Source organism: Oncorhynchus clarkii, chromosome 5 (genome assembly GCF_045791955.1).
Source record: "Oncorhynchus clarkii lewisi isolate Uvic-CL-2024 chromosome 5, UVic_Ocla_1.0, whole genome shotgun sequence".
Classification (NCBI taxonomy): Eukaryota; Metazoa; Chordata; class Actinopteri; order Salmoniformes; family Salmonidae; genus Oncorhynchus; species Oncorhynchus clarkii.
Window position 1 is genome coordinate 12,618,667 of NC_092151.1, and position 25,364 is coordinate 12,644,030.

The 25,364-nt window shown below is 45.9% G+C and overlaps 1 protein-coding gene across 2 annotated transcripts in view; it reads right to left on the reverse strand.

Annotated features, from left to right (window-relative positions):
* Positions 1–25,364, reverse strand: part of LOC139408360 (NIMA-related kinase 6) — a 78,240-nt gene that overhangs the window by 25,743 nt on the left and 27,133 nt on the right. The window contains exons 2-4 of one of the 2 annotated variants that reach the window (XM_071152134.1): positions 15,587–15,703; positions 9,468–9,596; positions 8,902–8,964 (exon numbers count right to left, since the gene is read on the reverse strand). In XM_071152134.1, coding sequence (XP_071008235.1) covers positions 8,902–8,964; positions 9,468–9,596; positions 15,587–15,667 — 273 coding nt within the window. In that variant the 5' untranslated portion in view covers positions 15,668–15,703. Of the gene's footprint in view, positions 1–8,901; positions 8,965–9,467; positions 9,607–15,586; positions 15,704–25,364 lie in introns of both variants that reach the window. The other variant, XM_071152135.1, reaches the window with a different exon arrangement.

Here is a 25,364-nt window from a genome sequence, read left to right on the forward strand (position 1 = left end):
TGGGATCCTGCCCTATGGGCCGTTCTGACTCAGACAAGGCTTACTTACTCCCTAATGCAGTGAAGCGATTAATGCATTCAGTAGCCTGTGTGGCATCGAAGGTGCTGAAGGAGGTGTAGACCGTATTATCACCCTGTTTGGGCTGTCAGAATCAGCCTGTACATCACTCAGAAATCCCTGAAGCGTATGGGTGGGATAGGAAAACAGGATCATACTATCTCACCTACGGGTGTGTGTGTGTGTGAGCGTCCGGGTAAGTGTAATCGTGTGAAGATATAGTGTTGGTTCGTGAGCCTGTGCACATGATTTACGTGTGTGTGTGTGTGTGTGTGTGTGTGTGTGTGTGTGTGCCCTCTCTTCGTTCGTATAGAGTCAAATGACCAACAGACTCTGAGACAGCTTCTACCCCCAAGCAATAAGAATAGCCAGACTGCTAAATAAGTTAATTACATGGTTAGACAAACTCACACACACACACTACATCGACACTCCCACATAATCACATACAATACAAACACTCACACACTTTTACATTTGCTGCTGCTACTCTGTTGGTTATTTTACTCTCATTATTATTATTACTATTGCTATTATAATTATTATTATTCTCTCCTAATTTATTTCATTTATTTATTTCACCTTTATTTAACCAGGTAGGCAAGTTGAAAAAAAGTTCTTATTTACAATCGCGACCTGGCCAAGATAAAGCAAAGCAGTTCGACACGTACAACAACACAGAGTTACACATGGAGTAAAACAAACATACAGTCAATAATACAGTAGAAAAATAAGTATATATACAATGTGAGCAAATGAGGTGAGAAAAGGGAGGTAAAGACAACAAAAAAAAAGCCATTGTGGCAAAGTAAATACAATATAGCAAGTAAAACACTGGAATGGTAGACTTGCAGTGGAAGAAAGTGCAAAGTAGAAATAATGGGGTGCAAAATTAATAAATAACTAACAGTAGGGGGAGAGGTAGTTGTTTGGGCTAAATTATAGATGGGCTATGTACAGGTGCAGTAAACTGTGAGCTGCTCTGACAGCTGGTGCGTAAAGCTAGTGAGGGAGATAAGTGTTTCCAGTTTCAGAGATTGTTGTAGTTCGTTCCAGTCATTGGCAGCAGAGAACTGGAAGGAGAGGCAGCCAAAGGAAGAATTGGTTTTTGGGGTGACCAGAGAGATATACCTGCTGGAGCCCGTGCTACAGGTAAGATGGGACTTTACCTAGCAGGGTCTTGTAGATGACCTGGAGTCAGTGGGTTTGGCGACGAGTATGACTGACTGTGTATATTGCCTGTGTATATTGGTTTCTAGCTTCCCTGAAAAGTTGCATATCACGGGGGCTGTTCGATGCTAATGCAGAACACCATAGGATGTATTTGTGTTGGTTAAGGGCAGTCCGGTCTGCAGAGAACCAAGGGCTATATCTGTTCATGGTTCTAAATTTCAAATCAAATCAAATTTTATTTGTCACATACACATGGTTAGCAGATGCGAGTGTAGCGAAATGCTTGTGCTTCTAGTTCCGGCAATGCAGTAAAAACCAACGAGTAATCTAACCTAACAATTCCACAACTACTACCTTATACACACAAGTGTAAAGGGATAAAGAAAATGTACATAAAGATATATGAATGAGTGATGGTACAGAACGGCATAGGCAAGATGCAGTAGATGGTATCGAGTACAGTATATACATATGAGATGAGTAATGTAGGGTATGTAAACAAAGTGGCATAGTTTAAAGTGGCTAGTGATACATGTATTACATAAAGACGCAGTAGATGATATAGAGTACAGTATATACATACGAGATGAGTAATGTAGGGTATGTAAACATTATATTAAGTGGCATTGTTTAAAGTGGCTAGTGATACATTTTTACATCAATTTTCATCAATTTCCATTATTAAAGTGGCTGGGGTTGAGTTAGTATGTTGGCAGCAGCCACTCAATGTTAGTGGTGGATGTTTATCAGTCTGATGGCCTTGAGATAGAGGCTGTTTTTCAGTCTCTTGGTCCCTGCTTTGATGCACCTGTACTGACCTCGCCTTCTGGATGATAGGGGGGTGAACAGGCAGTGGCTCGGGTGGTTGTTGTCCTTGATGATCTTTATGGCCTTCCTGTGACATCGGGTGGTGTAGGTGTCCTGGATGGCAGGTAGTTTACCCCCGGTGATGCATTGTGCAGACCTCACTACCCTCTGGAGAGGGCGGAGCAGTTACCGTACCAGGCGGTGATACAGCCCGACAGGATGCTCTCAATTGTGCATCTGTAAAAGTTTGTGAGTGCTTTTGGTGACAAGCCAAATTTCTTCAGCCTCCTGAGGTTGAAGAGGCGCTGCTGCGCCTTCTTCACAACGCTGTCTGTGTGGGTGGACTATTTCAGTTTGTCCGTGATTTGTACACCAAGGTACTTAAAACCTATTACACACTCCACTACTGTCCCGTCGATGTGGATAGGGATGTGGATGTGGATAGGGGGGTGCTCCCTCTGCTGTTTCCTGAAGTCCACAATCACCTCCTTTGTTTTGTTGAGTGTGAGGTTATTTTCCTGACACCACACTCCGAGAGCCCTCACCTCCTCCCTGTAGGCCGTCTCGTCGTTGTTGGTAATCAAGCCTACCACTGTGGTGTCGTCCGCAAACTTGATGATTGAGTTGGAGGCGTGCATGGCCATGCAGTCGTGGGTGAACAGGGAGTACAGCAGAGGGCTCAGAACGCACCCTTGTGGAGCCCCAGTGATGAGGATCAGCGGGGTGGAGATGTTGTTACCTACCCTCACCACCTGGGGGCGGCCCGTCAGGAAGTCCAGTACCCAGTTGCACAGGGTGAGGTCGAGATCCAGGCCTGCTCGCTGAAGTGTTTCAGGGAGCGTTTGACAGTGATGAGTGGAGGATGTTTGACCGCTGACCCATTACGGATGCAGGCAATGAGGCAGAGATCGCTGAGATCTTGGTTGAAAACAGCAGAGGTGTATTTAGAGGGCAAGTTGGTTCGGATGATATCTATGAGGGTACCCGTGTCTACAGCTTTGGGGTGGTACCTGGTAGGTTCATTGATAATTTGTGTGAGATTGAGGGCATCTAGCTTAGATTGTAGGATGGCTGGGGTGTTAAGCATGTTCCAGTTTAGGTCGCCAAGCAGCACGAGCTCTGAAGATAGATGGGGGGCAATCAGTTCACATATGGTGTCCAGAGCACAGCTGGGGGCAGAGGGTGGTCTATCGCAGGCGGCAACGGTGAGAGACTTGTTTTTAGAGAGGTGGATTTTTAAAAGTAGAAGTTCAAATTGTTTGGGTACAGACCTGGATAGTAGGACAGAACTCTGCAGGCTATCTTTGCAGTAGATTGCAACACCGCCCACTTTGGCCGTTCTATCTTGTCTGAAAATGCTGTAGTTAGGGATGAAGATTTCAGAATTTTTAATGGTCTTCCTAAGCCAGGATTCAGTCACGGCTAGAACATCCGGGGTGGCGGAGTGTGCTAAAGCAGTGAATAAAACAAACTTAGGGAGGAGGCTTCTAATGTTAACATGCATGAAACCAAGGCTATTACGGTTACAGAAGTCATCAAAAGAGAGCGCCTGGCGAATAGGAGTGGAGCTAGGCACTGCAGGGCCTGGATTCACCTCTACATCACCAGAGGAACAGAGGAGGAGTAGGATAAGGGTATGGCTAAAAACTATGAGAATTGGTCGTCTAAAACGTCTGGAACAGATAGTAAAAGGAGGTTTCTGGGGGCGATAAAATAGCTTCAAGGTATAATGTACAGACAAAGGTATGGTAGGATGTGAATACAGTGGAGGTAAACCTAGGTATTGAGTAATGATGAGAGCGATATTATCTCTAGAAACATCATTGAAACCAGGTGATGTCATCGCATGTGTGGGTGGTGGAACTGAAAGGTTGGATAAGGTATAGTGAGCAGGGCTAGAGGCTCTACAGTAAAATGAGCCAATAAACACTAACCAGAACAGCATTTCCATCGGTAGATTAGTGGGGTTCCGTGTGGTAGAGGGGATCAATCCAATTGGCAAAATAGATATAGTTATAGTGACCCAAGAAGAATTGTCCGATAAACCTATTCAGATAGAAGTCGATAAGACAGCTAACGATTAGCGGCCCGCAGATGGGCGTTCAGGTAATGTCGCGACAGAGGGGCCAGTTGGATAACTCCCTCGGGAAGATAACGTCGGTAGTCCAGTCGTGAAGGCCTGGTGGGGCTCCGCATCGGCAGTAAAACGGGTCCGGAGTGGCTGATGGAACTTCAGCTGGCTAGCTCCGGAATAATTTATGTTTGCTCCGGGATCGACGTAAGCCAATAGTCACACGGATAGCAGCTAGCTAGCTGCGAGATCCAGGTGTAAATGTCCAGACCTTGCAGTTGAAATCCGGAGATATGGAGAGAAAAATAGGTCCGGTATGTCCTGGTCTGTTGTACAAAACTGGCGATAGCTTTTCGAGCTAAAGGATAGCTGATGACCACAAACCGTGGTTAGCTGAATACTAACGTTAGCCAGTAAACTGGCTAGCTTCTATTGTGAATTTCAGATTTAAGGTATTTTTATTGGTGAGGCGGGTTGCAGGAGAGTGTTTTGAAGTTTGAAAAGAAAATATATAAAAGATATGCAAAGAAAGGTGTAAATATATATATACACGGGACACGACAAGACGAGGATAAAGGACGTCTGACTGCTATGCTATCTTGGGTAATAATCTTGGATAATAAATAATGCCTAGTCACTTTTACCCTGCCTTAATGTACATACAGTGGGGCAAAAAAGTATTTAGTCAGCCACTTAAAAAGATGAGAGAGGCCTCCCGGGTGGCGCAGTGGTTAAGGGCGCTGTACTGCAGTGCCAGCTGTGCCATCAGAGTCCCTGGGTTCGCGCTCTGGCTCTGTCGTAACCGGCCGCGACCGGGAGGTCCATGGGGCGACGCACAATTGGCCTAGCGTCGCCCGGGTTAGGGGAGGGCTTGTTCGGTAGGGGTGTCCTTGTCTCATCACGCACCAGCGACTCATGTGGCGGGCTGGGCGCAGTGTGCGCTAACCAAGGTGGCCAGGTGCACGGTGTTTCCTCCGACACATTGGTGCGGCTGGCTTCCGTGTTGGATGCGCGCTGTGTTAAGAAGCAGTGCGGCTTGGTTGGGTTGTGTATCGGAGGACGCATGACTTTCAACCTTCGTCTCTCCTGAGCCCGTACGGGAGTTGTAGCGATGAGACAAGATAGTAGCTACTACTACAATTGGATACCACGAAATTGGGGAGAAAAAAGGGGTAAAATAAAAAAAATAAAAAAAGAGGTCTGTAATTTTCATCATAGGTACACTTCAACTATGACAGACAAAATGAGGGGGAAAAAATCCAGAAAATCACAATGTAGGATTTTTAATGAATTTATTTGCAAATTATGGTGGAAAATAATAAGTATGTGGCCTTTTATAAATGCATTTCATGCAATGCTCCATCATTTTAGATGACTGGAGACTTTAGCAGTATCTTTTTTAATACAGCAGAAATTATGGAAATGACAGGCTACTTTGACACTAACAAACTGAGTGAATCTGGGATCAATAAAACGAGCTGGTCTTGAAACCATCGATAGGCTAGACCTAGGAGTGTGGAGACACATATTGTACTGTATGAGGAGGAAGTTCTAGTCCTAAAAAAAGCTTTCCAGTTTCACTGACTCACCCAATGATGCGCAGCTCACTCACAGTCGATGGCCGATAAGCTTGTGCCAAAAGCCTATCTCAATTCAAATGTTATTTGTCACATGCGCCGAATACCGTGAAATGCTTACTCACAAGCCCTTAGCCAACAATGCAGTTCAATAAATCATAACAATCAACCCAACAATGGCCACGAGTTGGTCTATATAGGCTAGCTACAATGTTGCGCAATTCTTAGAATATCAGGTACGTTTTCACATTATGTTCTTTAGGGGAAGGAGAATTACAGAGGAGTCAAATGGGTTCCGGAACGAAACACTCCAAAACTGAGATGTGCCGGATCTGGTTCCGGTAGGATCCGGCTCAAATTAAGCACTGGTTGTGATGTACTCCTTTATCACGGCAGCCCCCCCCCCCCCCCCCCCCCCCCCACACACACACACACACACACACACACACACACACACACACACACACACACACACACTGTCAGTCTTCGTGTATGCTAATCTGACCCACTCTTCCTGACAGGGGTCTCTGCCCACAGATGCACACTTCAAGTCCCTGTCATAAACTCCACTTTACCGCCCGGCCGCCTCGCATGCCGCACCAAAACAAATGTCACCCCTGATGATGATGACAACAAACCACTTTAATTTATGCCACCATAAAACCCCAACTGCCAGCGCAGCCGCCAATCACTCCGGGAGGCGTAACAAGCAGCAGATGGGGCGTGTGATTTGACAGGTCGTTAAAGTGACAGGCGGCATTGACAGGCGGGCGGGATCAAGGACCTGACAGGGCCACCTCCCTCCTTCCCTCCTTTTTCTTCTCCCTCTCTTCCTTTCTCGTCCTCTCATGGCTTTTTCTGTGGCTGTCCCTCCCCCCACACCTTGCGATGACATAAACACACACACACACTGCCGACTCTAAACAGAGCATCACAGCCAGCGTGAGATGACAGCAAACACACTTGGAGTGTCAGAACAGAGGCTCTCTTTGATCCCGTACAATGACAAAGAGTAACACACACACGTGAACAGACGGAGGACTATACGCACTTAACGATACTCCAAACACAAGTGTGTGTGTGTGTGTGTGTGTGTGTGTGTGTGTGTGATATATATATATATATATATATATATATATATACACAGTACCAGTCAAATTTGGACTCACTTACTCATTCAAGGGTTTTTCTATTTTTTTTAACTATTTTAGACATTGTAGCATAATAATAAAGACATCAAAACTTTGAAACAACACGTATAATCATGATGTAGTTACCAAATAACTGTTAAATATATTTTATATTTGAGATTCTTCAAAGTAGCCACCCTTTGCCTTGATGACAGCTTGGCATTCTCTCAACCAGCTTCACCTGGAATGCTTTTCCAACAGTCTTGAATGAGTTCCCACATATGCTTGAGCACTTGTTGGCTGCTTTTCCTTCATCCTGCGGTCCAAATCATCCCAAACCATCTCAATTGGGTTGAGGTCGGGTGATTGTGGAGGCCAGGTCATCTGATGCAGGACTCCATCACTCTCCTTCTTGGTCAAATAGCCCTTACACAGCCTGGAGGTGTGTTTTGGGTCATCGTCCTGTTGAAAAACAAATTAGTCCCACTAAGCCCAAACCAGATGGGATTGAGTTTCACTGCAGAATGCTGCGGTAGCCATTATGGTTAAGTGTGCCTTGAATTCTAAATAAATCACAGACAGTGACACCAGCAAAGCACCCCCATACCATCACACCTCCTCCTCCATGCTTCACAGTGGGAACCACACATGCAGAGATCATCCTTTGCTTCTCACAAAGACACATCGTTTGGAACCAAAAATCTTACATTTGGACTCATCAGACCAAAGGACAGATTTCTACCAGTCTAATGTCCATTGCTCGTGTTTCTTAGTCCAAGCAAGCCTCTCCTTCTTATTGGTGTCCTCTATTAGTGGTTTCTTTGCAGCAATTCGACCATGAAGGCCTGATTCACGCAGTCTCCTCTGAACAGATGATGTTGAGATGTGTCTGTTACTTGAACTCTGTGAAGCATTTATTTGGGCTGCAATTTCTGAGGCTGGCAATTCGAATGAATTTATGCTCTGCAGCAGAGGTACGTTTTCTGTTGTGGTCCTCATGAGAGCTAGTTTCCTCATAGCGCTTGATGGTTTTAGCGACTGCACTTGAAGAAAGTTCTTTAAATTTTCCGGATTGACTGACCTTCATGTCTTAAAGTCATGATGGACTGTCATTTCTCTTTGCTTATTTGAGCTGTTCTTGCTATAATATGGACATGGTCTTTTACCAAATAGGGCTCTCTTCTGTATACCAACCCTACATTGTCACAACACAACTGATTGGCTCAAACGCATTAAGAAGGAAATGTACTTTTAACAAGGCACATCTGTTAATTGAAATGCATTTCAGGCGACTACCTCATGAAGCTGGTTGAGAGAATGCCAAGAGTGGTGCAAAGCTGTAATCAAGGCAAAGGGTGGCTACTTTGAAGAATCTCAAATATAAAATACATTTTGATCTGTTTAAAACTTTTTTGGTTACTACATGATACCATATGTGTTATTTCATAGTTTTGACGTCTTCACTATTATTCTACAATGTCGAAAATAGTAAAAATGAAGAAAAACCCTTGAATGAGTAGGCGTGTCCAAACTTTTGACTGGTACTGTATATATACATCTGCCACTGCACAAACCTGTATGTGTGTGTCAATGAATGTGTTTATATGACTGTGTGTATTATTAACTAGAAAAAGTAGTAAAAGACATACATTGACACAGCCCCACTCACAGTCACAACCTGCCCCAACACACACGTTCGGCCCAGATCCTGTGACAAAGGGCCATAGCATTCTAAAACCTTACCATTTCACTGGCATAAGACCCAAGCTCCCTGACACTATCACCCTCATCTCTAAAATGCTTCCTTACCTACACCTGCTGGATTTAAGTGCATCCTACAGTTAAACCAGATTATAAGAAACCCCTGAAGAGACCAAGCCAGAGAGAATCTCAATTTCATTTATTTGATTCCTCACGTTCTCTCTCCTTGCCTCCTTCTCAAAACAGATTGGATGAGGAACCTCTGACCTTCTCATCCAATGGGTTTTGAGAAGGAGGCGAGGAAAGAGGCAAGGAAAGAGGATTAAAGGAATCAAGGAAGTACAATTGAGATTCACCCCCTGAGAAATAATTCCACCAGCCTTACCTTCAGCAGGTCAATCTCCTTGATGCAGTCCTGGCGAGCCTTGGCGTCCATCATTTCAAATATCTAAAGAAAAGAACAACGAAGTTTGTACCGTTATCCGACTGCATTGTCAGAGGTATTCCATAGAATCCTCAGCCAGCTCTAACACATAACCCCAGTGCCAAGCGTAACGCCAGTGATCTTCACGTCTAGACCTGTAGAGCAGAAGTGTGTCTAGGCCTCTGACCCAAACACTAACCAACATGGTTCAGTAGTTTCAAGCATTAGGCTGGGGAAAAACACTGCACACACTGTGGCCTTCCTGGCCCAGACATGAACCAAACTGCCTTTGCCAACCCTTGGCTGTATCTCAATAGTCCTTGATTAGCACTGATGTGAAAGGACGATGTCAGTGAAACAAATAGCTGGTTTGGTAGAGCCAGGTATTCCCCATATCGTCTTCCCCTTTTCTATGTTTCACAGAGCAGTGCACATGAAGGAGGAGAGACGAGGAGAGGAAGCCACTTTAGACTACTGAGATGTACCTATAGAGTAAATGCCAAAAAGGATAGGACTCAATATAGTACCTGGACTTTCTTCAGAGCCACATGCTGGCCCTCCAGAAGGTAGGTGGCTTTGTAGACCTCGCTGAACTGGCCCCGGCCAATCTTCTTCTCAATGCGGAAGTTGGCCAGCGTGCAGCAGTACTGGTGGCTCTGCATGTTTCTCAGTGAGGGGAAGAAGAATGGACAGTTTTAGTTAGGGAGAAATACTGTAGTAACCTGTTGAGAGAGAAGGTTCATATGCCCATGTTGGCTTGGATAGGATTGGCACATCTATTGATGTGCGTGAGTGACAGTTCTCTGGGATTTGAATGAATGTGCCTTAATATCACTCAGGTGAGTTATTCATATAAACAGTGGCATTAACATTTGACAATGGCTACAGTTTTATCCAAGGTTGGACATACATGCACTGACTGGTATGTCTGTAGCATCCTTGAGCGACACAACAGTAACTAAAACCCATCTGAAAAATGTAGAAGAGTAGCTAACGATTCTGTGTACTAAACATGTCTGTCAGTTCTAGGAACCAAACTCAGCAAAAAAAGAAGTGTCCACTCACTGTCAACTACGTTTATTTTCAGCAAACTTAACATCTGTAAATATTTGTATGAACATAACAAGATTTAACAACTGTGACATAAACTGAACAAGTTCCACAGACATGTGACTAACAGAAATTGAATAATGTGTCCCTGAACAAAAGGGGGGTCAAAATCAAAAGTAACAGTCAGTATCTGGTGTGGCCACCAGCTAAATATAACTACTGCAGTGCATCTCCTCCTCAGGGACTGCACCAGATTTGCCAGTTCTTGCTGTGAGATGTTACCCCACTCTTCCACCAAGGCACCTGCAAGTTCCCAGACATTTCTGGGGGGAATGGCCCCAGCCCTCACCCTCCGATCCAACAGGTGCTCAATGGGATTGAGATCCGGGCTCTTCGCTGGCCATGGCAGAACACTGACATTCCTGTCTTGCAGGAAATCACACACAGAACTAGCAGTATGGCTAGTGGCATTGTCATGCTGGAGGGGCATGTCACGATGAGCCTGCAGGAAGGGTACCACATGAGGGAGGAGGATGTCTTCCCTGTAAAGCACAGCGTTGAGATTGCCTGCAATGACAATAAGCTCAGTGATGCTGTGACACACCACCCCAGACCATGATGGACCCTCCACCTCCAAATCGATCCTGCTCCAGAGTAAAGACCTCGGTGTAACGCTCATTCCTTCAACGATAAACACAAATCTGACCACCACCCCTGGTGAGACAAAACCGCGACTTGTCAGGGAAGAGCAATTTTTGCCAGTCCTGTCTGGTCCAGCGACGGTGGGTTTGTGCACATACGTGACATTGTTACCAGTGATGTCTGGTGAGGACCTGCCTTACAACAGGCCTACAAGCCCTCAGTCCAGCCTCTCTCAGCCTATTACGGACAGTCTGAGCATTGTGCGTTTGGGTGTAACTCGGGCAGTTGTTGTTCCCATCCTGTACCTGTCCCGCAGGTGTGATGTTCGAATTTACCGATACTGTAGGTGTTGTTACACGTGGTCTGCCACTGAGAGGACAATCAGCTGTCCGTCCTGTCCCCCTGTAGCGCTGTCTTAGGCGTCTCACGGTACGGACATTGCAATTTATTGCCCTGGCCACATCTGCAGTCCTCATGCCTCCTTGCAGCATGCCTCCATGCAGATGAGCAGGGACTCTGGGCATCTTTCTTTTGGTATTTTTCAGAGTCAGTAGAAAGGCCTCTTTAGTGTCCTAAGTTTTCATAACTGTGACCTTAATTGCCTACCATCTGTAAGTGTCTTAACGACCGTTCCACAGGTGCATGTTCATTACTTGTTTATGGTTCATTGAACGAGCATGGGAAACAGCGTTTAAACCCTTTACAATGAAGATCTGTGAAGATATTTGGATTTTTACAAATTATCTTTGAAAGACAGGGTCCTGAAAAAGGGACATTTATTTTTTTACTGAGTTTATATGGCACAGCTAAGGGTCCGCAAGTCACTCAGTCACTCTGTAAAAGATTCTCACTCATACTGTATCACAGTGTTGACACTTGCTAACATGCTGACAATAGACAAGGCTGAAAATATAGTTCAGTTTGTCTTCCATTTACACAGAGCATCAGTCGTTCACACAGTACATGTACCCAGACAACCAAATGTTCCTGACCATGTCACATTTCAGGTTCCAATTCAAATCAGTTCACACAACAATGTGCCTTCTGTATACAGTTCCATAGTGGCCAATGTCACACCCAGGTTTCTAGGGCAAGATGGTATCTAGGGCAAGATTAATTCTAGGGCAAGATGGATTCTAGGGCAAGAAGGTTTCATGGGCAAGATGTATTCTAGGGCAAGAAGGTTTCTAGGGCAAGATGGTTTCTAGGGCAAGATGGATTCTAGGGCAAGATGGTTTTTAGGGCAAGATGGATTCTAGGGCAAGAAGGTTTCTAGGGAAAGATAGTTTCTAGGGCAAGAAGGTTTCTATGGCAAGAAGGGTTTCTAGGGCAAGATACAATGCTGAGAGGAAAGTATATCCCTTTATGCCACTTAGAAGACACTTTTATCCAGGAAAGTGAGTGCATACATTTTGAGTATGTGATCCAAACGGGAATTGAACCCACAACCTTGGTATTGCTAGTGTCACACTCTTACCAACTGAGCAACATGGGACCAGCATAGCTAGGTGGTTCAGTTGGTAAATCAAAGCATCTGTGGTCCTTTCTGTACCACCGGTCTGTCTCGGTGGCACAAGCCTCCCAACGGCTCCCCTTTTTGACAGCCAGCCAGCCGTTATTGATGCTATTTGTAATTGCCGTAATTGTTTCGAGGGGAGGGCTTGGGTGTGTCTGTGTGTGTCGATGCTAATACTGAGCGACACAAACCCTGGGTGACAAACACTCTGATGCTTGGCGCCGTGGAATATTCCCAGCTGCTCATTTACATATGCGCTGACCCAGATTAGCATGCTCTATTAGAGTGCCACTGCTAATTAGAGCTAGCCTGATATGCTAATATGCTAGCCAGGCTGCTATCTTTACCTAGATTAGTCATTATATAACCCCATACTCCAAAACTGTGGCTCTGTCATATTTGGTATAACACTACCTACAACTGTTATTGTTCTTTTTTTCTATCAATTAATTACAAAACAATAGAGGAGAAATCTGTATCGTTGAAGAGTGACAAGTTGTTTGTGAAGTAAACCTCACTATTAGTGGGATGCTTTAAAAAGTACTAGGATATGCAGACTTACATCCCCCAAATGCATTGATTACATCTCCTCAAACCTGGGGTCCATTCAACACACCTGAGCTGACGGGAGAGAGTTCAGAGCCTGCCCTTACAGAGCATGACCCGTAGCAAGAGGGCATTCTGTGCTGCTCCATTCATCCAGGATGGGTTCAGACAAACATGGCAGGACAGCAAGGAGGTTTGCTCTGCTCACTAAATACATACACTTCTACTATGCTTGAGTTGGAGAGTCATGTCCTTTAGAATGTATCTTTACATGTTTGTAATGCAACTAGGGCCACACTACGAGTTAACAATAACTTGAACTGGAATGCACATGGTACTTTGTCCCCCTGTTTGTTTCTAGGGCCTAGTATGGACAGCTGAGAGTGTTGAAGTTATCCTCTCAGTGCTCAGTGGGTTGACCAAAGACAGCAACAGCCTAATACTGGACTGGACTGGACTAGCCAGACTGGTCTGGACTGGATGAATATTGACACACCTGTGCTCTGTGGGAACCTTCATTACTCTTTGACTCACTGTATACTATCTGGTTTGCCTTTGATTAATTCCAATATTCCCTGTGCTGAATCGAATGTGATTCACAGTGGATTTCAACAGGAACAATGTTCAACTGTTCTTTATCCCAAGATTTACAAACCCCTGACTCCTGAGTGGCGCAGTGGTCTAAGGCACTGCATCACAGTGTTGTGGCATCACTACAGCCTGGGGTTTGATCCCAGGCTGTGCCATGACCAGGAGACTTATAGGGCGGTGCACAATTAGCCTGCATGTCCTGTTCAATTACATTGTGGTCCAGTGCTGACTTAAACAATGGCTTTCATTTGAACCTATCATCTACTATGAAACAACAACAGCGAATAAAAATGTAGGTTTTATCTACCATACTCGATCTGGCATTCACTCTGTCAGCATCGATACGTCAACAAAACGTATCCTTGACTCAATGGGGTCTTTGTTCCTTGAATGTGCATCACAAAAAAGGCCTGAAGTTAACATTAAATCATTACATACCATAACGCAAAATTGTATTTTTCTTTCTTTTTCTCAATTCCTCTCACTGGCCAAGAAAAATCTCAGGGGATGCATATTACTCCCGACATTCAAGAGGGTTTAGCCATTCATTGGGCTATTGAAACAGTAGAGCATGCCCTGTGGATTACTGTGGGGACTTACTACACTGCTTGAGAGAGAGAGAGAGAGAGAGAGAGAGAGAGAGAGAGAGAGAGAGAGAGAGAGAGAGAGAGAGAGAGTACAGAGAGAGAGGTAGAGAGAGAGAGAGCGAGAGAGAGAGCGAGAGAGAGAGAGGTAGAGAGAGAGAGAGGTAGAGAGAGAGAGAGAGAGAGAGAGAGAGAGAGAGAATTATAGAGTCAAAGCCCTTAACTTCCCTCCAGCTCCCAGCTTTCAGCTCTCCGCTCCAATCCACATGTGCTTCATCACTTTGTACTGCGACTGACGGCGAGAGCCCGGGGTGAACTGGAAAAGCTCTTCCAGAATCTCAATAGCTCCTAACTCTATCAACATCATTTTTCTTTCCCTCTTTCTTTTCTTTTTACGTTCTCTGGCCTTTGGAGCGTCATAAAATCAGCATCAAGAGAAACAAATGGCTTTGCCATAACGGATCTCCCCGAGTCTTGAGACGCTATTAGCTAATCCAGAGTGACGTTGGCTGATTGGTCTTTGGCTCGTTGGGCTGTGGTGTTAACTCAAGTACTCTTCGCTAGCTGCTGCAGTGGCGGTGACGTGCTGTGTCAGATCTGGCAGCCGCCGTGCTGCAGTGATTGTGGGAGACTCCCTGATGATGTTTCAAGGGGTGGCCGCAGATATGCGCAATTGTTGTAAGCGGTCGATTCCTGTATTTAGGTGGAGGGTGACTGGTATATGACTTGACACAGATTAATGACGTTAGGGAACTTATTTTATCAAATGTGTAAAACCCTCAACAAACAAATTAAAAGACCATCAATACCATCAATACTGAAGAAATTGAGGTTGAACATTTTCAGTCACCAAATTCTTAACTTCAGTGGCTATAATCTGTGGCAAAACGCTGTAGTTTGACCCTCTCATCACATTGAAAAGCCCCAACTATAGGGAGGAAGGAAGAAGGGGTAGAGGTGGTCAGAGAGGTACCATCATGGAAAATGATGATGGCATTATGCTAAACAGAACAGGTTTTCATTTCTTCCTATCACCGTAGCAGATGTTCAATATCATTGGCTAATTGCACTTAAACACTACGTAATGACAGACTGCACCGCGCCACCAAGTAACACAACAACATCCATTACCTCACTATCAAGCCGGCACAACAATTTGTCACGTAATCGCCCTCACGCAGTTGAAAGCCAATGAAGAGGCGATTAAGGCTAATTTCTTCAACAATTACCACTCATTATGTGCAGAGTCAAGAGCAGGCTTTGACTACTGTTAAATGACGGGGTTGCTAAGATAGTCTCTACTAATATGTAGTTAGGGAGTGACACCTGCTTGCCTACAGTCATAGCTCTCAGTGATGTCAAGGGCTTCCGTGCAAACCTGAGCTGTTTTTTCCATCCCAGTCAATTATCTTAAGTCCTTCTATGCTCTTTGAAGCATTGTGAAAATGCATTTTGCGTTTATCTATTAGCATTACACTTAGGTCTTGAAACAACAACAACAACAGACAAATTATTTGATGTTGTAAAATGTACAAATGAACTGGAATTTGTTTATTCAAAAGCAGACATGAATGCACACACACACACACACGCACATTCACACAAGCTCTCACACACACACACACACACACACACACACACACACACACACACACACACACACACACACAAACACACACACACACACCCCAGTGTAGACTAGAATATGACGTCTCACCTGATCTTCTCCAGGCATCTTGTAGAGGTTCTTGTTCTGGTTGTCTAGGTTGTGCTGGTGATGGCTGTTCTGTGCCTCCATGGTGGACTTGGCATACAGTACCAGGCCCCTTCACCCCTGGTAGAGACAAGAGACAGAACTAACTTAGCCGTGTGTGTGTGTGAGACGTGTAGCTAGTCTTATTCTGAGCCATGGGGACTCCTTGCATAGAGTCAGTCCAGAAATGGGCAATCATTTTGTCTCTAGGGTCACATCGAGATTTTTGAAATTCAACGGAGGCACACAGTTTTTTTTTATTTCTTCAAAATCAATTTGCAGACTGGAAAAGTTTTACCCCTATACCACCGCCTCAGACAGATTAGACTGCCAGAGAAACACAGCATCCTATACCACCGCCTCAGACAGATTAGACTGCCAGAGACACACAGCATCCTATACCACCGCCTCAGACAGATTAGACTGCCAGAGACACACAGCATCCTATACCACCGCCTCAGACAGATTAGACTGCCAGAGACACACAGCATCCTATACCACCGCCTCAGACAGATTAGACTGCCAGAGACACACAGCATCCTATACCACCGCCTCAGACAGATTAGACTGCCAGAGACACACAGCATCCTATACCACCGCCTCAGACAGATTAGACTGCCAGAGAAACACAGCATCCTATACCACCGCCTCAGACAGATTAGACTGCCAGAGAAACACAGCATCCTATACCACCGCCTCAGACAGATTAGACTGCCAGAGACAGCATCCTATACCACCGCCTCAGACAGATTAGACTGCCAGAGACAGCATCCGATACCACTGCCTCAGACAGATTAGACTGCCAGAGACACACAGCATCCTATACCACCGCCTCAGACAGATTAGACTGCCAGAGACAGCATCCTATACCACCGCCTCAGACAGATTAGACTGCCAGAGACACACAGCATCCTATACCACCGCCTCAGACAGATTAGACTGCCAGAGACAGCATCCTATACCACCGCCTCAGACAGATTAGACTGCCAGAGACACACAGCATCCTATACCACCGCCTCAGACAGATTAGACTGCCAGAGACACACAGCATCCTATACCACCGCCTCAGACAGATTAGACTGCCAGAGAAACACAGCATCCTATACCACCGCCTCAGACAGATTAGACTGCCAGAGACACACAGCATCCTATACCACCGCCTCAGACAGATTAGGCTGCCAGAGAAACACAGCATCCTATACCACCGCCTCAGACAGATTAGACTGCCAGAGACAGCATCCTATACCACCGCCTCAGACAGATTAGACTGCCAGAGACAGCATCCGATACCACTGCCTCAGACAGATTAGACTGCCAGAGACACACAGCATCCTATACCACCGCCTCAGACAGATTAGACTGCCAGAGACAGCATCCTATACCACCGCCTCAGACAGATTAGACTGCCAGAGACACACAGCATCCTATACCACCGCCTCAGACAGATTAGACTGCCAGAGACAGCATCCTATACCACCGCCTCAGACAGATTAGACTGCCAGAGAAACACAGCACCCTATACAACCGCCTCAGACAGATTAGACTGCCAGAGACACACAGCATCCTATACCACCGCCTCAGACAGATTAGACTGCCAGAGACACACAGCATCCTATACCACCGCCTCAGACAGATTAGACTGCCAGAGACAGCATCCTATACCACCGCCTCAGACAGATTAGACTGCCAGAGACACACAGCATAATATACCACCGCCTCAGACAGATTAGACTGCCAGAGACAGCATCCTATACCACCGCCTCAGACAGATTAGACTGCCAGAGACACACAGCATCCTATACCACCGCCTCAGACAGATTAGACTGCCAGAGACAGCATCCTATACCACCGCTTCAGACAGATTAGACTGCCAGAGACACACAGCATCCTATACCAACGCCTCAGACAGATTAGACTGCCAGAGACACACAGCATCCTATACCACCGCCTCAGACAGATTAGACTGCCAGAGACACACAGCATCCTATACCACCGCCTCAGACAGATTGGACTGCCAGAGACACACAGCATCCTATACCACCGCCTCAGACAGATTAGACTGCCAGAGACACACAGCATCCTATACCACCGCCTCAGACAGATTAGACTGCCAGAGACAGCATCCTATACCACCGCTTCAGACAGATTAGACTGCCAGAGACACACAGCATCCTATACCAACGCCTCAGACAGATTAGACTGCCAGAGACACACAGCATCCTATACCACCGCCTCAGACAGATTAGACTGCCAGAGACACACAGCATCCTATACCACCGCCTCAGACAGATTGGACTGCCAGAGACACACAGCATCCTATACCACCGCCTCAGACAGATTAGACTGCCAGAGACACACAGCATCCTATACCACCGCCTCAGACAGATTAGACTGCCAGAGAAAGCATCCTATACCACCGCCTCAGACAGATTAGACTGCCAGAGAAACACAGCATCCTATACCACCGCCTCAGACAGATTGGACTGCCAGAGACACACAGCATCCTAGACCACTGCCTCAGACAGATTAGACTGCCAGAGACACACAGCATCCTATACCACCGCCTCAGACAGATTAGACTGCCAGAGACAGCATCCTATACCACCGCCTCAGACAGATTAGACTGCCAGAGACACACAGCATCCTATACCACCGCCTCAGACAGATTAGACTGCCAGAGACACACAGCATCCTATACCACCGCCTCAGACAGATTAGACTGCCAGAGACAGCATCCTATACCACCGCCTCAGACAGATTAGACTGCCAGAGAAACACAGCACCCTATACAACCGCCTCAGACAGATTAGACTGCCAGAGACACACAGCATCCTATACCACCGCCTCAGACAGATTAGACTGCCAGAGAAACACAGCATCCTATACCACCGCCTCAGACAGATTAGACTGCCAGAGACAGCATCCTATACCACCGCCTCAGACAGATTAGACTGCCAGAGACACACAGCATCCTATACCACCGCCTCAGACAGATTAGACTGCCAGAGACAGCATCCTATACCACCGCCTCAGACAGATTAGACTGCCAGAGACACACAGCATAATATACCACCGCCTCAGACAGATTAGACTGCCAGAGACAGCATCCTATACCACCGCCTCAGACAGATTAGACTGCCAGAGACACACAGCATCCTATACCACCGCCTCAGACAGATTAGACTGCCAGAGACACACAGCATCCTATACCACCGCCTCAGACAGATTAGACTGCCAGAGACACACAGCATCCTATACCACCGCCTCAGACAGATTAGACTGCCAGAGACACACAGCATCCTATACCACCGCCTCAGACAGATTGGACTGCCAGAGACACACAGCATCCTATACCACCGCCTCAGACAGATTAGACTGCCAGAGACAGCATCCTATACCACTGCCTCAGACAGATTAGACTGCCAGAGACAGCGTCCTATACCACTGCCTCAGACAGATTAGACTGCCAGAGACACACAGCATCCTATACCACCGCCTCATACAGATTAGACTGCCAGAGACAGCATCCTATACCACCGCCTCAGACAGATTAGACTGCCAGAGAAACACAGCATCCTATACCACCGCCTCAGACAGATTGGACTGCCAGAGACACACAGCATCCTAGACGACCGCCTCAGACAGATTAGACTACCAGAGACACACAGCATCCTATACCACTGCCTCAGACAGATTAGACTGCCAGAGACAGCATCCTATACCACCGCCTCAGACAGATTAGACTGCCAGAGACACACAGCATCCTATACCACCGCCTCAGACAGATTAGACTGCCAGAGACACACAGCATCCTATACCACCGCCTCAGACAGATTAGACTGCCAGAGAAACACAGCATCCTATACCACCGCCTCAGACAGATTAGACTGCCAGAGACACACAGCATCCTATACCACCGCCTCAGACAGATTAGGCTGCCAGAGAAACACAGCATCCTATACCACCGCCTCAGACAGATTAGACTGCCAGAGACAGCATCCTATACCACCGCCTCAGACAGATTAGACTGCCAGAGACAGCATCCGATACCACTGCCTCAGACAGATTAGACTGCCAGAGACACACAGCATCCTATACCACCGCCTCAGACAGATTAGACTGCCAGAGACAGCATCCTATACCACCGCCTCAGACAGATTAGACTGCCAGAGACACACAGCATCCTATACCACCGCCTCAGACAGATTAGACTGCCAGAGACAGCATCCTATACCACCGCCTCAGACAGATTAGACTGCCAGAGAAACACAGCACCCTATACAACCGCCTCAGACAGATTAGACTGCCAGAGACACACAGCATCCTATACCACCGCCTCAGACAGATTAGACTGCCAGAGACACACAGCATCCTATACCACCGCCTCAGACAGATTAGACTGCCAGAGACAGCATCCTATACCACTGCCTCAGACAGATTAGACTGCCAGAGACAGCGTCCTATACCACTGCCTCAGACAGATTAGACTGCCAGAGACACACAGCATCCTATACCACCGCCTCATACAGATTAGACTGCCAGAGACAGCATCCTATACCACCGCCTCAGACAGATTAGACTGCCAGAGAAACACAGCATCCTATACCACCGCCTCAGACAGATTGGACTGCCAGAGACACACAGCATCCTAGACGACCGCCTCAGACAGATTAGACTACCAGAGACACACAGCATCCTATACCACTGCCTCAGACAGATTAGACTGCCAGAGACAGCATCCTATACCACCGCCTCAGACAGATTAGACTGCCAGAGACACACAGCATCCTATACCACCGCCTCAGACAGATTAGACTGCCAGAGACAGCATCCTATACCACTGCCTCAGACAGATTAGACTGCCAGAGACACACATCATCCTATACCACCGCCTCAGACAGATTAGACTGCCAGAGACAGCATCCTATACCACCGCCTCAGACAGATTAGACTGCCAGAGAAACACAGCATCCTATACCACCGCCTCAGACAGATTAGACTGCCAGAGACAGCATCCTATACCACCGCCTCAGACAGATTAGACTGCCAGAGACACACAGCATCCTATACCACCGCCTCAGACAGATTAGACTGCCAGAGACACACAGCATCCTATACCACCGCCTCAGACAGATTAGACTGCCAGAGAAACACAGCATCCTATACCACCGCCTCAGACAGATTAGACTGCCAGAGACAGCATCCTATACCACCGCCTCAGACAGATTAGACTGCCAGAGACAGCATCCTATACCACCGCCTCAGACAGATTAGACTGCCAGAGACAGCATCCTATACCACCGCCTCAGACAGATTAGACTGCCAGAGACACACAGCATCCTATACCACCGCCTCAGACAGATTAGACTGCCAGAGACAGCATCCTATACCACCGCCTCAGACAGATTAGATAGCCAGAGAAACACAGCATCCTATACCACCGCCTCAGACAGATTGGACTGCCAGAGACACACAGCATCCTATACCACCGCCTCAGACAGATTAGACTGCCAGAGAAACACAGCATCCTATACCACCGCCTCAGACAGATTAGACTGCCAGAGACAGCATCCTATACCACCGCCTCAGACAGATTAGACTGCCAGAGACAGCATCCTATACCACCGCCTCAGACAGATTAGACTGCCAGAGACAGCATCCTATACCACCGCCTCAGACAGATTAGACTGCCAGAGACACACAGCATCCTATACCACCGCCTCAGACAGATTAGACTGCCAGAGACAGCATCCTATACCACCGCCTCAGACAGATTAGATTGCCAGAGAAACACAGCATCCTATACCACCGCCTCAGACAGATTGGACTGCCAGAGACAGACAGCATCCTATACCACCGCCTCAGACAGATTAGACTGCCAGAGACACACAGCATCCTATACCACCGCCTCAGACAGATTAGACTGCCAGAGACAGCATCCTATACCACCGCCTCAGACAGATTAGACTGCCAGAGACACACAGCATCCTATACCACCGCCTCAGACAGATTAGACTGCCAGAGACACACAGCATCCTATACCACCGCCTCAGACAGATTAGACTGCCAGAGACACACAGCATCCTATACCACTGCCTCAGACAGATTAGACTGCCAGAGACACACAGCATCCTATACCCACATGAGGATAGACCGGTCAATAAGCCAAACTGCTACACACATACCAAAACACACAGATACAGTGCCTTGCGAAAGTATTCGGCCCCCTTGAACTTTGCGACCTTTTTTCCACATTTCAGGCTTCAAACATAAAGATATAAAACTGTATTTTTTTGTGAAGAATCAACAACAAGTGGGACACAATCATGAAGTGGAACGACATTTATTGGATATTTCAAACTTTTTTAACAAATCAAAAACTGAAAAATTGGGCGTGCAAAATTATTCAGCCCCCTTAAGTTAATACTTTGTAGCGCCACCTTTTGCTGCGATTACAGCTGTAAGTCGCTTGGGGTATGTCTCTATCAGTTTTGCACATCGAGAGACTGACATTTTTTCCCATTCCTCCTTGCAAAACAGCTCGAGCTCAGTTAGGTTGGATGGAGAGCATTTGTGAACAGCAGTTTTCAGTTCTTTCCACAGATTCTCGATTGGATTCAGGTCTGGACTTTGACTTGGCCATTCTAACACCTGGATATGTTTATTTTTGAACCATTCCATTGTAGATTTTGCTTTATGTTTTGGATCATTGTCTTGTTGGAAGACAAATCTCCGTCCCAGTCTCAGGTCTTTTGCAGACTCCATCAGGTTTTCTTCCAGAATGGTCCTGTATTTGGCTCCATCCATCTTCCCATCAATTTTAACCATCTTCCCTGTCCCTGCTGAAGAAAAGCAGGCCCAAACCATGATGCTGCCACCACCATGTTTGACAGTGGGGATGGTGTGTTCAGATGTGTTGCTTTTACGCCAAACATAACGTTTTGCATTGTTGCCAAAAAGTTCAATTTTGGTTTCATCTGACCAGAGCACCTTCTTCCACATGTTTGGTGTGTCTCCCAGGTGGCTTGTGGCAAACTTTAAACAACACTTTTTATGGATATCTTTAAGAAATGTCTTTCTTCTTGCCACTCTTCCATAAAGGCCAGATTTGTGCAATATACGACTGATTGTTGTCCTATGGACAGAGTCTCCCACCTCAGCTGTAGATCTCTGCAGTTCATCCAGAGTGATCATGGGCCTCTTGGCTGCATCTCTGATCAGTCTTCTCCTTGTATGAGCTGGAAGTATAGAGGGACGGCCAGGTCTTGGTAGATTTGCAGTGGTCTGATACTCCTTCCATTTCAATATTATCGCTTGCACAGTGCTCCTTGGGATGTTTAAAGCTTGGGAAATATTTTTGTATCCAAATCCGGCTTTAAACTTCTTCACAACAGTATCTCGGACCTGCCTGGTGTGTTCCTTGTTCTTCATGATGCTCTCTGCGCTTTTAACGGACCTCTGAGACTATCACAGTGCAGGTGCATTTATACGGAGACTTGATTACACACAGGTGGATTGTATTTATCATCATTAGTCATTTAGGTCAACATTGGATCATTCAGAGATCCTCACTGAACTTCTGGAGAGAGTTTGCTGCATTGAAAGTAAAGGGGCTGAATAATTTTGCACGCCCAATTTTTCAGTTTTTGATTTGTTAAAAAAGTTAGAAATATCCAATAAATGTCGTTCCACTTCATGATTGTGTCCCACTTGTTGTTGATTCTTCACAAAAAAATACAGTTTTATATCTTTATGTTTGAAGCCTGAAATGTGGCAAAAGGTCGCAAAGTTCAAGGGGGCCGAATACTTTCGCAAGGCACTGTATGTATTATCTACCTAAGTAACCCAAAGTGAATGTAAAACATACGTCCATATAAGATAATAGTCCAATGAATGATGAGATCCCTATGTATCTGTGTACACACACACACATCTATTTTTCTGCCGAGTACACACTTTTACACCCTATTTACAGAGGTGAGGAAGTGGGCCACATTGTGAAGGCGTAAGCAGAAAATGCAGATTATACAAAACCAAGGCCATGCACACACTCACCCCCCTCCGCCCCCCCACACACACCCACCCACACGTTGATGGAGAAAAAGTGAGCGGAGAGAGATGACTCAAGTAATGAAGTAAACTATAAAAAAAACTACTAAACTACTAAAAATGGACGTGAAACATGTCGTATCACATTTGACAAACCAACCATGCAAATACCATTATAGAAAGTAATGTTAGAAAAACGAACTGATCTGTGCATCAATAAGGGTATATCGTAAAATGCGGTATACAGCCCAGCCCCACTTCTGCCATCAGCTGGCAAGACACTGAACAACATTACATAATCTTACGACTTACATTATAATCATCATGCCATAGTTATATAGACCTTATTCCAAAGGGCTGAACTGAGTAAACTGTACCCTAACAGTCTAACCCTGACCCTGTGATGTAATGTGGAGCAATACAAATCAGATGGTTTTATCTGAACTCAACTGGCAGAAAGAGCTACATGTAAAATAGTAGACGCTACTGTACTAGCTAGAGTCATAACAGATTACTGGACAACCTTGTAATGAATGACTGTTCCACCGCTGGCTTTTAACACACATTATTTCTTTGAATCCACAAATCACGTCACAGTCGAGATGGATTCAAACATTTCACAGGTCATGGATATACACCACCGTTCTGTCACGCCCTGGTCTTTATATTTTGTGTTTTCTTTATTATTTTGGTCAGGCCAGGGTGTGACATGGGTTTATTTATGTGGTGTGTTTTGTCTTGGGGTTTTTGTAGGTATTAGGATTGTGGCTTAGTAGGGTTTTCTAGGTAAGTCTATGGCTGTCTGGAGTGGTTCTCAATCAGAGGCAGGTGTTTATCGTTGTCTCTGATTGGGAACCATGTTTAGGCAGCCATATTCTTTGTGTGTTTCGTGGGTGATTGTTCCTGTCTCTGTGTTTGTTGTCACCAGATAGGCTGTATAGGTTTTCACGGTACGTTTCTTGTTTTTGTATTGATCGTGTTTCGTCTTCATTAAACATGTATCAAAATTACCACGCTGCGTTTTGGTCCGACTCTACTTCAGATAAAGAAAACCGTAACGCGTTCAAAAGTTTGGGGTCACTTAGAAATGTCCTTGTTTTTGAAAGAAAAGCAAATTTTTGGTCCATTAAAATAATATCAAATTGATCTGAAAAACAGTGTAGACATTGTTAATGTTGTAAATGACTTGTAGCTGGAAACGGCAGATTTTAAGCCATGGTGGCGAAGTAATTACAATATAGCAATTAAACACTGGAATGGTAGATCGGCAGAAGATGAATGTGCAGGTAGAGATACTGGGGTGCAAAGGAGCAAAATAAATAAATTAATACCAGTATGGGGATGACGTAGGTAGATAGATGGGCTGTTTACAGATGGGCTATGTGGTGCAGTGATCTGTAAGCTGCTCTGACAGCTGGTGCTAAAAGCTAGTGAGGGAGATATGAGTCTCCAGCGTCAGAGATTTTTGCAATTCGTTCCAGTCATGGGCAGCAGAGAACTGGAAGGAAAGACGACCAAAGGAGGAATTGGCTTTGGGGGTGACCAGTGAGATATACCTGCTGGAGCGCGTGCTACGAGTGGGTGCTGCTATGGTGACCAGTGAGCTGAGATAAGGCGGGGCTTTACCTAGCAGAGACTTGTAGATAACCTGTAGCCAGTGGGTTTGGCGACGAGTATGAAGCGAGGGCCAACC